The 13,913-nt window shown below is 47.9% G+C and overlaps 1 protein-coding gene across 5 annotated transcripts in view; it reads left to right on the plus strand.

Annotated features, from left to right (window-relative positions):
* Positions 1-13,913, plus strand: part of MVB12B (multivesicular body subunit 12B) — a 58,085-nt gene that overhangs the window by 20,329 nt on the left and 23,843 nt on the right. For all 5 annotated transcript variants that reach the window (XM_017810246.1, XM_017810244.1, XM_017810245.1 and 2 more), the window contains one exon: positions 9,502-9,599. In XM_017810246.1, the coding sequence (XP_017665735.1) occupies positions 9,502-9,599 (98 nt within the window). The remainder of the gene's footprint in view (positions 1-9,501; positions 9,600-13,913) is intronic.

The following is a 13,913-nucleotide window of genomic DNA, read 5'->3' on the forward strand; positions in this document are numbered from 1 at the left end:
AGGATGGTATGCCTGGGCGCTTCAGAACAATTGGTAATGCTGCATATAAGCTAACCCAGTAAAACACACCAGTGTTCTGCACAACATAACCTTCCAACATGGAAGAACTTTTTACTGTGGGAGATGTTTATTTCTGCACCAGCCCCTCTGATCTGTGGTGTAAGGTGCTGATGGCAGTGGATGGCAGCACATCAGAGTATGGTCATGTGTCAGAGGTGTGACCTGCACAGCTTGCTGCACGTCAGCAGTGCTGCTTCTGCTGCTCCTGTCACGGGGTTATGGCTCACAGTCAGGGCTGCACAAGGAGAGGCTTTGTTTGAGAGTCGTGCAGGACTGCATGTGGTATTTTTCAGCCACTTCTTCTCCTTGGTGTTTTCTACTGCAGGCACCTGGCTTAATGGCCTCTGAGGGCAGCCCTGGCACATCCTGGTGAGGGTGGCATGCTGTGCTGTGGAGCACGGCCATGCCATTGTGCAGACATCAAGCTGCTTTCCTTCTTTTCTCTCCAAATCCTGCGACAGCTTCTTGGCACTAATGGCAGCCTGGAGAAATGCACTTGCAGTTTCCTGTCCTGCTGCTGAAGGGTGGCTTTTGTAGGCTCGAGTCACACAAGGGAGTTGGATGTAACTTCCCTTGGCACCTCTGCTCTGTGCACGAGGCTTGTGCTGCGTGGGAGCATCACTTTGGCGAGCAGGAGGGTAATCCTCCCCCAGAAGAGGTGCTGGTAACAGCTGACTCACCTGGCCCTTGGCACACTTGCTTCACCCAGCCTGTGCATTGAAGGTTGCCAGTGCATGGGTGGGGACTTGAAGAACAGCACGTGTCACAAGTGTTTGAGCAGTGTCTCTGGCCTCAGCCCTGCCATACCTCAGGCTCTGTTGGAGTAGGCTGGAGCAGGATTCGTGGGTGATGTTCTCCTCTTCAAGTCTAGGTCCCGCATTTTGGGAGCAACCTCAAGCAGTTTTGCCTTGCAGCTGCCTGTGCAGTGGCTTCATCCCAGCTGTGGTGCTCTGAGCACTGGGTGGCTTCTGTGGCTTGGGAGCACATTCCTTCAGGAGCCTCTGCCACTGTCACTCAAACAGCCCGCTCACAGTTTGTCAGCTGCAAGCAAGATGTCAGCCAGTGCTGCCAGAGTGTGTTTTACAGTGACAGACATAATTGCACTTAACTTTTTGCATGGATGTTATCAATCTGTGATGGATACTTTGGGAAATGGAGCACTCTGATTGCAGATGATGCGTCACAGGTGTTTAATCTCCCTCTTGGAGAAACTTGGGATTCAGTCACAACTTTTATTTGTAGATGTCAGGTTTTGAAAATGTAGATTTGCACTGACCCTGAGAGTCATTCAGTCATTTGGTTTGTGAGGCTGTCATCCAACATTCCTCTGGTGTGCTAGCACAGCCGTTGGTGTGCCGGTTCAGGAGGGCAGAGCTCCTTCCCGGGATGCCTGCACAGCAGGTGTTCCGGACTGCCTGGGCTGGAGGGAGCTGCAGGCGGGTGCTGGTCCCACAGCAACTCCTGTGTGGCCACAGGGACCCGTGCTGGCCCGTCCAGGGGAGATGGTGGTTCCTCTGGGCTCTGCCCCAGTCCGGGCAGCCTCTCCCTGCTCCTGCCTCCTCCTGCGCCCGGGCCCAGCGTGCAGCCACTGTGCTTTGGCTCGTGCCTGACCCCTGGGGCTGAAAACCCACAGAAACAGCTCGTTTGTGCTGCAGCTCAGCCCTGGCAGCTCTGAGTCCCTCCTTCCCTCCCTGCATGGAGCAGATCTGTCTGTGCCACCCAGTGCTCAGGTCTTCAAACACTGCTCTGGCAGAGCACTGCACCAGGGAAGTGCCACTTTGGCTTTGATTAGTAGATAGCCATTGCCCTGCTTAAATCCCTGGAATAAGAGCAAGATGTGTGAATTTTCCTCCTGAGCTCCCAGCTACCTTTTCATTAGTTAAACTGCCCCTCCTTAGAAAAAGATTTGCTGCTGTTCTCTGCTCCCAGTAGAGCTTCATGTTGAGGAATGTAAAAATTTCCTTGCTAGGCAGAGAAGTCTGATTTTTCAAATTGATTTATTAAGAGTGTTTGAAGTTGGTGGTGTAAGCTTGGGAAGGGATCAGTGTGTGGCTTTCTGCTGCAGGCTGATGATGTGCAGTTGTGGCAGGTCATAAAAGCAGCACCAATGAGCCAGTGAGGAGACTGGAGCTGGGGCTGGGATGTGCCAGCCTGACTGTGCAATGGAGTAATGGAAGGGAAGTGGGAAGTCTTCTGCCTTCCCTATTTTTTAAGTAGCTACCCTATTATTTAGAAATAACTATATTAATTTTTTCTTTAAGGCATTTAAAATAGATTTTTATGAAGAGTCCATAAGGGAAAAGGTTCCAGGGTTTCAGTGCTTTTCTGCTCTGTTGTAGAAAGAAGCCAAGACTTGAGAAAGCTGCCATGGCCTGGGGGCAGCCACTGTCAGTGGCCTGAGGGCCAGGATGCTTCCACAGAGCCATGGGGATCTGCCTTAAATCCCTCATCTGAACCAAATGCTGCCAGATAAAGAGTACTTTGGGATGGATGTTTCTGGTGTGACTGGAAACTGCTCTGAGAAACACTGTGAGTGGGATCCTTTCTGCAAAGCACTGCATTGATGGAGTTGTGTTTTCTAATCTGTTTCATCAGGAGAACTCTAAAGTACAACCACCTTCTGACTTGCAGCTAGTCATAGAATCTTTTGCGTTGGAAAGGACCTATAAGATCAAGTAAAAAATACAATATAGTAATTATATTATTACATGTTGAATATATTATCTGACTTGAATGCTCAAATCACTTGCATCACGAAACACAGCACAACATTCCTAGTTTTTAAATTACATACTTACCAGAAGCCAAGGATGGCATAAGGACTGAGGTCACATCTTAGCAGCAATGGATTAAAAACCCTATGAGACTGAAACAGTAAGTGGAATCCTGGTGGAAGTGTTTCTATGGATGCTCTCTGTGGGGATGGTAAGAGGGAAATGTAAGGATGAAATGTCCATGATGCGTACAGGCTGTGCAGATCTGAACATGATGGTTTGGGTGGCTAAGCAGGGTTGGCACACGTTTCTCCAGAGTCTGGTTCCCATAAAGGATTTGTTATGAAACGGCACTGACCGTGTGGCTTGTGTCCAGCTCAGCTGGATGAAGACGTGCAAAAACTGGTCACAGTCCAGTATGTTTTAGTGGTAGAAAATGATGATTAGGAAAAAATGTTTAAACAATATAGTTGGTTTCCAGGCACAAGAGTCCCTTGCAGCAGCTGAGAAGGAAAGCCGTGAACTGTAGTTAGAAGGATCCTGATTTATTTAGCGGATTTTGAGAATGCGTTGAAAAATTTGGGGAGTGCTCTAGGTGAAGAGTCATTTTTCTTTATAGAGCCCTATTCTTGCTATACTGCATTATTCCTGGAGGCATGTTTTTTTGAGGGCATAGCATAGGGTTGTTAAGTCCAAACGGAAGGTATCCGCTTGGAGAAGCTGCACTCTGGGTTTTTAAATAAGCCCTGTGGGGGTATTGAGCATTTTTTCCTAAAAGTTGTGTGTTGTCTGCTATTTACTGTGATCTCTGCCACTGCTGATTTGTAATCTGCACTTTCACCCTGAAGTGCATGTGGTTGTGTTCAGATATTTCCTTCTTTAAATCAGTCACTTTCACCATTTTCCAAAACACTTCTTGAGTTTATTGCTTTTAGTAAAGTGTTTGGACTGTCATTATTTATTACTGGCAAAGTGCTGACAATGTGCTCTTCCCAAATGAGTCTTTATGTGGAATATTTGTTTAACAGGTTTTGCAGGGGAAGCGTCAGTGTTCCCATGGGCCAGGCTCTGCCTGTAGCACCCAGGAGCTGAGAGGTCTGGGCAGCAGCCCCCATCACCCCCTGCCCCTGGGAGGGGCTGTTCTCTGCGAGGGGCTTTGCGTTGTGCACGTGAGCCTGGGCTTTGTTGTGCTGATTAATTTGACAGAATTTAAAATCCTAACCGAGGAAGCTTGCACCGTGTGTAATTTATCTTGTTGGAGTATTTCTGCTGTTTGGCAATTTTTCCCTACTGCTTCATTATCTGAAAACTCCTGACTCTGGAGAGCAGCTCGTGAAGGATGTGGAAGCCGCGCGCTTCCCGCCGCAGCCTCCCGAGACACGGCGCTGCTCAGCTGAGACAACCACTTCATAAGCACTTCGTGCTTGCAGTGCAAGCTCTCAGTTCTTTGATGCAGCCTCTGCCTATAAGGATTTAATGGGCTGCAGCTCAGACTTCCAGGCGGTGTATATTAAACTCGTTGGGTTTTTTCTATTGTTTGGCAGCTGCTCTGTCCTAGTTACTCGAGTCCTCTGATCTGAATTAATCCCCGTGTAGAGGAAGCTGCAGGAGCTTCATTCTGCATTAGGCCCAACCGTTTTGGGTTGCCGGTCTGCAGGAGATCATGTGCACTCCTGAACATCACTGGGGTTTGTGTGTTCAACCAGTGGCTGCTCTTGTTTGATGGGGAGTGCAACATCACCCCTGTCGTCGTGGCGTGGGTGTCTGGGGAGGGGAACACAGGGGGCACAGTGCACAGAACACGTGCTGCCTTCCTCCCTTCCTACAGCTGGGAAAGTTAAACAGGGAGATCTGAACGTGGAAAGAATTGCTTACTCCCTTTTTCATTCTTTCCTGCATTTGGGCTTTTATAAAATCTGAATCTGGCACCCCCAGTTCTCATTGACTTTTAGGAAACAGGATATTTTAGTAGCTTGGAATGAGATGAAATGCTTGCAAAGCCCATATGTTGCTTGTTTTAGGGAAAGGGTCAGGAAGGTTTTAGAAAGTATTTAAGTATTTGGTTTACACGATTAGAATAGATTGTCTGGAATGAAGTCCATTACCCGAGGTGATTTTTGCCTCGCAGTTTTGGTTTTCATTGCAGTTCTTTGGGGTATGAGGTAGGTGTTCTGGCAGCACAGCATCCCAGCACAGTCAAAGTTAAGGGCTGTGAATAAATACTGTAGCTGGGATCTGGCCACTGCCGGAACTACAGATACCTGCTGGGCTGTGAGCTGCAGTCTGGGAAATGCCTCCCGGTACAGCAGGTGGTTGCCAAGTCTTCTGATGCCAGTCTGTGGAATCCCAGCAGCTCCTTTCTTAGAAATGGGCCTTTTCCAGTCTCCATAGGTAAAGCTTTTGAGTTGGATTACGTTTCTTGAGAGCTGCAGCCTGATACTAACTCATTTTAGGTGTGTTTTCAGCCATCTACAGCTTGGAATTTAATTGTTCTGTCCTCAGTTTTTCATGAGGCATGATCCTTCCATGATCATTGATTATGGAAAACAGGGCCCTTTTTTTTTTTTTTTGAAGGTATTCCCATGAGACTGAAGGTTTTTCTGTTCTGAAGGTCATTGTGAAAGAAACAAACTTTGCTGCCTGATGATTCAGTTGCTGCTCTGGGTGCCACACTTGTACCACCCAACTGTCACTGCTGGGTCCGAAGCCCATCTTACCATTTAGCTTTTGCTGTGCATTGTTGATATTTTTATATGAATTATGAAGCATCCTTTGATATCTGGCATTTCCCCTTGTGATCCTCTGTTCCTTTTTATGAGTACTTGCCCCCTCACTTCAAAAGCAGTTCATCACCTTCCTGCAGACAGTTCTTAACCAGTTTGGAACTGTCAGGCATTCCTGGGCCTTTTTTATGTGAGTTACTCTCCAAAAACATTCAAAAAGCGGCCATAATGTGCACAGACCTCAAATCCCCTTCACCTGCACGTGAAAGATCTCCTCATCACATGCTGACTTCTTCTGTGGACTTACTGACTAAAAGAGCAACTGAAATGAAGAGAATGATTGATCAAACCTGCCCTGTCCTGAGCTGTTGCAGTAGGATCATCCTAAGTTGTCTGGAAGTTATTGTATGCTGGAGAAAAATATCTTCGGCATTGAAGCAGTACTGAAGCAGTGGGTTTGACTTCAGCTGTGGAGGGACAGCCTGGAGCCCTGTGCTTGGCCTCACCAGGACCGTCCAGTCCTTCTGCAGCACCAAGTCACCTCATCGCTTCCTTTTGGGGAGGAGGAAAGCTGCTTCTGGTGACAGTTCAAAAGGAAGATAATTGGCATGGGGATAGTTAATGCAAGTTGCCGTTCCTTAACATCAGAGATTCGCTAAAGTGCTAATAATTACTGTTAATATCTTCCAGTGGAAACTTTCTGAGTAAACGAGCACTGGTTGAGGCAGCATTTAACGGCCGCTGCTGGCATGATCAGAATGCAAATAAGTGTTATTAGCCTAATGATTTTGCTGTCACCACGGTGTGCAGCAGTAGTGTTGTGAATATGTCATGCAGTACCCGTGAATTTGGAAAGTGTGTCAAAACACAACTTCAATTAGTTTGCTCTAATTATGGCTCTAGAGAGTTCATAACTATATATCACTCCTCATTAAAAGAGATTTTCTTGTATGGATTAATACAGCACATGAAGGGGTGTTTGAGCAATTGGAGGCAGGGCTGTGCAGAGGGAGGATGCCCATGGGGTGCTGGGAGTGCAGCAGGTCTGGAGCAGCACCAGGGTCCAGCCCCATCCCATGAGCTCCTGGTGCAGGACCAGAGCTGGGACACCTCCCAGGCAGGAACGGGCGGCTGTGCCAGGTCAGCTGTGGGTGGCAGCTTCGGTGTCCCTCAGCACAGGAGCCTGTTGGATGGTTTTGGACAGGCTCTTCACTTGAAAATAACCAAACCAATAACAAACTTGAACAACAACAAACCCCAAACCACAAAAGCCATGGGAGGAACCACACTTGCTGCTAAAATAGAGATGTGGCCCAAAAGCTTTGCTCTGGTAAAGGCCAAGGAACACAGGCAGTCAGAAGCCTGTGCCAGCCTGGCTTTGGCAGAGAAGCCCTTTGGGATGCTGGGTGTCCATGCCCCTTTCCCAGGATATTTGTAGTGCCTTTTACATGCTGTCTTGTCACATTGCCTGAGCGTGTTCCAGCTTTGCAAAACAGTAAAAAGATTGTTGTGCTCACAGGTGAGAAGTTGTGGAAGGGTTAAAGTAGTAATTGTTTAAATCTTTTAGGCTTTCCTCCCAGTTCTGTGGTAATTTGATGAAGAACTTCACCCTAATTAAATATTCAAATTAGGAATAAGTGTCAGTATGGCTTCCCATTGCCTGGAATGATGATTAATTGTATTCAAAACTCTAGTGGCCGCTGTAATCTAAACCAAACCGTTGTTCTTGATTATTTGTGCAACACATTTACCATGTTTTTGTTTTAAAATTTGAACTAGTAATTGATTTGCCATATGCCGCAGAGCTGCACATACTTCCACGATATGTGTTTAGGAACTTGGGGACTTGGTAATTGGGATTTTCTTGCTTTTCAATGGCAGCCTCTTTTTTTTGTCTTCTACAGTGCAAAATTATTTGGCTCTTACAACACATAAGGAAAATGTATTATGCAATCAACTTTGTAGGTATAAGTTATATTGATCCTGGCCAAAGTTTGCATTAATTTAAAGTAAATTAGGCTTTGTTTCCCCTTTCTCCCTACAAAGTCATGCTTTTGTAAAAGGACAGGGGGAAGGGGAGACCTGATTTCCATTCAGCAGTCACTGCCCTGTCTTGTAGGCTTGCAGCTAATGTTCTTCTTGGAGATATCTCTCTGGCTGTCCACATGCAGCTCAGTGGGAGCAATGGAATGCCCAGTTGTCCTACCTCAGGAATGGCACGTGGCCCCCAGGGCAGGGATGCAGGCCATTGTTTCCCAAGGAGCCCTCGTTACAGCCACAGTCAAGCCCCAGGAGCAGTGGTGGGAGTGCTGCCCGCTGAGGGCAGGTCTGCATGTGTGCTCCCTGTCACCTTGGTCGTGCCCCTGCCACCACGGGATTCCTCAGTGTGTCCCTGTGAAATGGAGAGAAAGGGGGTTCCCTGTGGAGCTGGGCAGCGAGGGCTGGGCACTCCTGCTGCTGCCACAGGCGTGTGTGGTCAGGTCCTGGTGGGCAGCGACTCGTTTGCATTGCATGTGTGGCACGTGCACCCCCTCCACCTGCTCTGTGTGTGTGAGCTGCCTGGCACGGTGGGACCCACTGGGGCTGTGCTGCAGAGATTTTTCTGCAAGCAGAGAGCTCAGAGCTGTGCTGGAAGGCTGCTGCTGCGTTCTGGAGCCAAGGGCTGTGTTGTGGTGCTCAGGCAGTGCAGCCTTGAGCCGGCTGTGGGACAGTCCCTGCAATGCCCTGGCTGAGAGGACGGGTGTCACCTCCCTAGCGTGGCAGTGGGCTGTGCAGGAGGGCTGTCTAGAGGGCAGGGGGTTTGCCTCTCCTGCAGCACAAGCTGGTACAAACTTCTAAAATATACTCTCCTTAGAAATGGCCCTTTTAAGTAGATCTGCTTTGTTTGCTTCCAGAACAATTCCTGCTGTTCTGTTTGTGGTGAAGAAAGCAGTTCCCCTACAGACCAGAGAAATTCAAAGTCTTTCTATTGGCTGTTTCGGTGCCTTGGAAAGTATTTTTGGATACTGCTATTAAAAACCAAATGAAAAGTGTGTCATGCCTACAGGCAGTGGTCTCCTGTTTTAAAGTGTGTTCATGACAAACCTGCTTCTCCAGAGACTCTCATGTGGATTGTGTTTTAAACAGCAAACTGATAGCCAAATTCAAATATATTTTCACACCATCTTTTTTTGGTTAGAAATAGCTTTGGGAAGCACAAGCAAACTCAGACTGATGTTTGCTTTTTCTTATTTTATCTGTGCTGTTCACCATCAGCTGCATCGAGGGCTAAAAATACATAGTTCTTCCCAAAATGTGTCCTGTTCTTAAAGACAGATAACTTCCAGATGATTCATGTGGTAGATAAAACCTGCTGGCTGAGGACATGGGTTTGATGCTCTGCTGGAGAATACACAGGGCCCTGTCTCACACACAGGGACTCCAGGAGGACACAAAGGTCACCTGGTTCTCCCTCTGGCAGGAGGGTGATGCTGAGGGTCTGCCTGTGTCCGGGTGAGGTGGGAGCTGCTGCCACTGCCTCGTGCTGCACTGAACCCCTCTGTGAAGAGGGAGCCTCTTCATTATGTGTGGCAACACAGTCCAGAAGATTAATGATAACATTTTATTAAAATTCACACAGACCTGGGATCTGCATTAGAAAAATACAGATTTTAATTAAAAGCGAAAAGCCACGTGGGCTGTTCCTGGGTGCTGGCTCGAGTGGAGCTGCTGTGCCTGGCCAGGGGCAAATGCCCTGCTCAGGGTGGATGCCCTGCCAGGGCTGGATGCTCCACCACGGGTAGATGGTCACTGTTGCATCCCTCAGTTTTTGGCTGAGCCCAATGCTCAATGGGGTGGAGGAGGCTGACGTTGCGTGTAGAATTTGTAGACAGTTTTGGAAGCAATGTTAATATCAATATTTGCTGCTTAACCTGACTGGAGTCATCAGGCTGGAGCGAGCTGACAGCAGCAGCATTTTCTGCTCTGTAGTAACATCATCCCCAATTCCCCTCTCTCTCCCTCAGGCATATCTCGCTGACACTCCCGGCCAGCTTTCGGGGCAAGAGTCACAGCACCCGCCTGGACCTGGAGCACCAGCACTCCAACCTGTATGCAATCTCAGGTGAGCTGCCACGGCTTCTTTGCTCTTGTGGAATCAGAAGTGTAACCAAGTACAGCAAACCTGCACGTGCAAACAACCAGGTGTGTGGTACCCATGGAACAGCATCAGCTTTTGATCAGTGCCATTTAATAGTTGAGAGCAGCCGGGGTGCAGAGAGACCCCAGGCAGGTGTTGCCAGCAGGAGGTGTTACTGATGCCCAGGGAGATTGCAGCCCCTGAGGAGGGATGCTGCAGCCTGCCGAGGGGCTACATGAGAGCTCTGATGGCAAGCAACGTTGGCACATACTTTTGGAGTTAAGATGTTAGGATATAGAAGTTCTGCGTTCTTTGTGAGAGCTACGTTTGCACATGCATGCTTGGTCTCTCTAGCTGCAGCTTTCACCATTCCAAACCAGTAGACAAATGCTAGAGCCAGTGATAGTTTCCAGATGTCAACATGGGAAAAGCCTTCAATTAAATTTTAGCTAATTTTTGGTTTTAACTAGTACTAATCTGCAGGGAGTTGTTTATTGAAATAGAGTGGGGAGGGTCAAGCCTGTTCCTTCCTCCACGCAGGTGCAGGTACCTGTTATTTTGTCTCACAACCATGCATTGGGTTGTTTTGGAGCTGGGGTGCTTGTGACCTGTCCCTGGCAGCTCTGCTCTTCGGGAGGAGGTCCTGGCTCCAAGTGCTCGCTTTCCAGAAGGAAGAGTGAGCTCAAAGGAAACGTAACCAGGTTCTCTAGGCCCAGGAAGAACTGCCCCTTGAGAGATGCTTTAGAGTTGTACCTCATGGACTCTATCACTCTTGGATGTGCTGAGAGCTGTGTGGTCTGGGAGTTGTTCATGGACCAAAGCAAAGGGACTTTTGGTCCTGCAGAGTAAAAATTGCTGGGTGCAGCTGTGGCCCAGGAGTGTGTTTCACTCCCCCCTTCTCTTAGGGGCCAGCTCATGTGCTGTGCTTTGGCTGGGTATTGCTGGGGTGCAGCAGTTTTCCTTGGAGTTATCTTTTTTTGGAGTACTGGAGTACACCTGAACAAATATTGTGATAGGCATGGTAGAGTCACACTTAGCCACAATTTTCTCTTTGTTATGTTGTTTTTGAAAGGGGAAAAAAATATTGCCTTTAAACCTGACTCCATCAAAACGTAAGTCCAATCCCTTCTTCTGGCTGAAGGAGATTTTAGGACAGTTTGGAAACCCAGAAAAAACAGCAGTGGATTCAGGGGGCTGTGCAGTAGGTACTGCTTGTGCATAATCAGGGAAGAGAAGATGACAAAAATGTGCCATTCACAGGTTTTTACTATTAATAGTGAGTGACACTTGTAACATGGGAGCATGGCATTAATTCATGTACCATAATCAAAGGGTTATTTAAAAGGTAATCTCTGCCTGAAACTGCAGCTTCGGGTTCCTAAAGAGATAGAATATAACAATTGCATAATTCTTGTCAGTCCTTGTTTTTCTTGTTACTCTCCTGCCCTAATAGATTTGGAAATGTAAGGGAAGGCGTGTTCCTGTGTTCACACCAGACAATCCTGCATGGAGATGGGAAGCTGTGTTTTCTCTCCTGGGAAAGCACCAAATGCCCAACAGCAGCTCTGTGTGGGTGTAACTGCGAGAGACCCTGCTCCAGAGTGTGCAGGGCTGCCTCTGCTCGCTGCACAGCCTGAGGAGCCCTTTGCAAAGAGCCTGAACACTTTTCCAGATCATTACAGCCAAAGCACAAAACAGGCCTATGGAACTGGGCAGGGCATTAGTTCTCCATGTTTGCATGAGCACATTTCAAAGTATATAACTCTTATTTTTCCTCCAATTGCACATTCTCGTCCTGAAATGCTGTTATATGAGTTGTGCATATGCTATAATGGCTATTGCAGCTGTGAGCCCTTTCTAAAGAAAGAGTCTTGTCATATGAAACATCCCGTGCATTGGCAGGATCTTCATGCACAGCTCCTGGCCATGGCTGCCTTGTCAGCAGCTGCAATGAGGTGCTGTGACAATTCCCTTTGTGTGCTTAAACCTTGCTGAGGTGGATTAGCCCCCAGACGGTGCTGAGGAAACCATTCCCAACTTTCCTGTTCCGTTTGTGTTGTGTGCAGCCGGTCTGGTCTGTCTGCAGTGCTCGCTGCAGTGCCATGGCAACGGGAGATTTAGGAGTGCCCGCCGGAGCTGTGCTGCAGGCTGGCTTTGCCAGGCCACGCTTTGCCAGGCCGTGCTTTACCACGGTGGGATCCCTGCCAGGGTGGGGTGGGTGTGTGGGACACTTGTGGGCGGCAGTGGCGAGTGGCCGGTGTGGTGGGTGAGGGGACCCCGGTGTGGTGGGCAAGGGGACACGGGGTCTCCAGCGGGCACAGGATTCCTCTGTGCCTGTGTGGCACACAGGCCTGTGGGCTCCCTCTCTTGGCTCCCAGCATAGTGGAGCGGCTTCTGGGGCTGGTGAGGGAAACAAAAGGCATTGAGAACAGTCTCTTCTCTTCCAGTTTTGGCATTGTCTTAGTCTGTGGTGGGCACAGGAGGAGCTGCTCGGGAAGGGAGGGCTGGAATGAAGAACTGCAGCGTGGTCTCGCTTCACTCTCTGTAGACACCTAAGATTTTCTCAGTAGTCAATGAAAACATTTTAAGCTGGGGTTCAGCATGTTTGTGGAAGGTGACATGAATTTTGGCTGTCAGTCCTACTCTCTATCTCAAATACATTTTGGCAGAATGACCATTTCCTTCCTGGAACTGCCCATTACCCCTTGGACTGTGTAATGCAGTTGTTGTTTGCACAAAACTAGAGTCAAGTTAAAAATGGTCCTGAAAGCAACAATTACAGTTTTTAACTAGCCTTTTGTCATTGCCAGTCTTGGCAACGAGACATTGGGTGACCAGAAAGTTAAGGAGGCTTCTCTTGGTGCAGTAAACTAGTAAGTCAGTCCCTGACAGGGGGCAGATAGGGAAGCACTGCCCAGACCCCACAGCAGGAGCCTGCCAAGTGCCATGGCAGTGCAGCACTGGCACTGCTGGTGTCATCCTTGTGCCCAGCACCTTTGCTGGTCCCACCTCGTGCCACACGTCCCAGACCAAAAGGCAGAATTAGTTCTAAGTTAATGTGCAGAAGGTCTGTGGGTGCTGCTGTGAGCGGGGTGCTGAGGAGCTGACAGGTTTAATGTGCAGCTGCTGGAAGAAGAATGCCTCACTCCAGACAGACCTGTCAGCAGACACGGCTCAGTATTTCACAGCACAGTCTTTTCTCATGGCCTTCAGCTTAATTAAGATGTTGTTGTGACTACATACTGCCTTCATTTCAGACTTGAGCATCTTCTGCCTGCATATTGCTTTGGCTTATCAGAGGCACAAGGACAGTGAGGGAGAGGCAGCTCTCGCAGGCAGGCACAGATAATAACATACAGGGAAAATTCCTGAATGAAGTGAAAAATTATTTATAATAATGGTACTCAAATAGAAGGGAAATAAGTCACTCTAAGGGTATATAAATTTTTATGATAGTGTATAAACAGCCATAGCTTGCCTTGTCTCCCATCTATCCCTGCAGAGAATGAGGGCAACATCTAGCATAAAGAAAAATATAATAAGAAAACGAAGAAATGAATGGGAAGAGCTGGAGGATTGATCACTCAGTGTATTTGTATATCCTGATGTAAAAGGTGCTGCTGACAGGTGGCCAGGTTTCTTCTGTATAAAACCATGTGTGTGCTGTCAGGGCGGTGTGAGCAGCCTTGTTTCGATTGATGAATTGCCTGCTTTCTTGATTAAACCTTCCGTCACTTACGAAACAAAAAACCTGTGTTTCGATGGCAGAGTGGGACATGTCAAAAAAATCTGTCTGCTTTACCTTTGTGCAGATGTTGGGCACAGACTGCCACATGTATTATTAAAATGAATGTGGCATTTACTGTGCATTATTTCTTTCCTGGGAGAAGGGACCTGTAAATTATATGCTAATAATAAGCTTTAACCCTTTCAGGAACCTGGAGATTTAGGAATGCAAATATTCCTGCAGGCCCCACTAATTGAATGGGCTCTAACACTGCAATGCTCTGAAGTAACTAAGCATTGGGTTCCAGCACAGCGTGCTGGTGCCTCTCAGGATCTTGCCTCCATAAGTTTTCTGCTCTGTAAGTGCCACTGAAACGGAAACTTTCTGGATTACAAAATCTGATTACAGGCAGAGTTGTCCTCTGGGTTGGAGCTTAGATGTCACATCCCAAAGCATCACACACTTTATCCACTGATAAAGCAATGTCTGTGCTGGGATCAAGGCTGCAGCACCAGCCGTTCATTTGCTGAGGAACATGGGGTTTTGGAGCAGTCATTTGATGCAGCGATGTC

Source organism: Lepidothrix coronata, unplaced genomic scaffold (assembly GCF_001604755.1).
Source record: "Lepidothrix coronata isolate B3197 unplaced genomic scaffold, Lepidothrix_coronata-1.0 Scaffold28, whole genome shotgun sequence".
In the NCBI taxonomy this organism is placed as follows: Eukaryota; Metazoa; Chordata; class Aves; order Passeriformes; family Pipridae; genus Lepidothrix; species Lepidothrix coronata.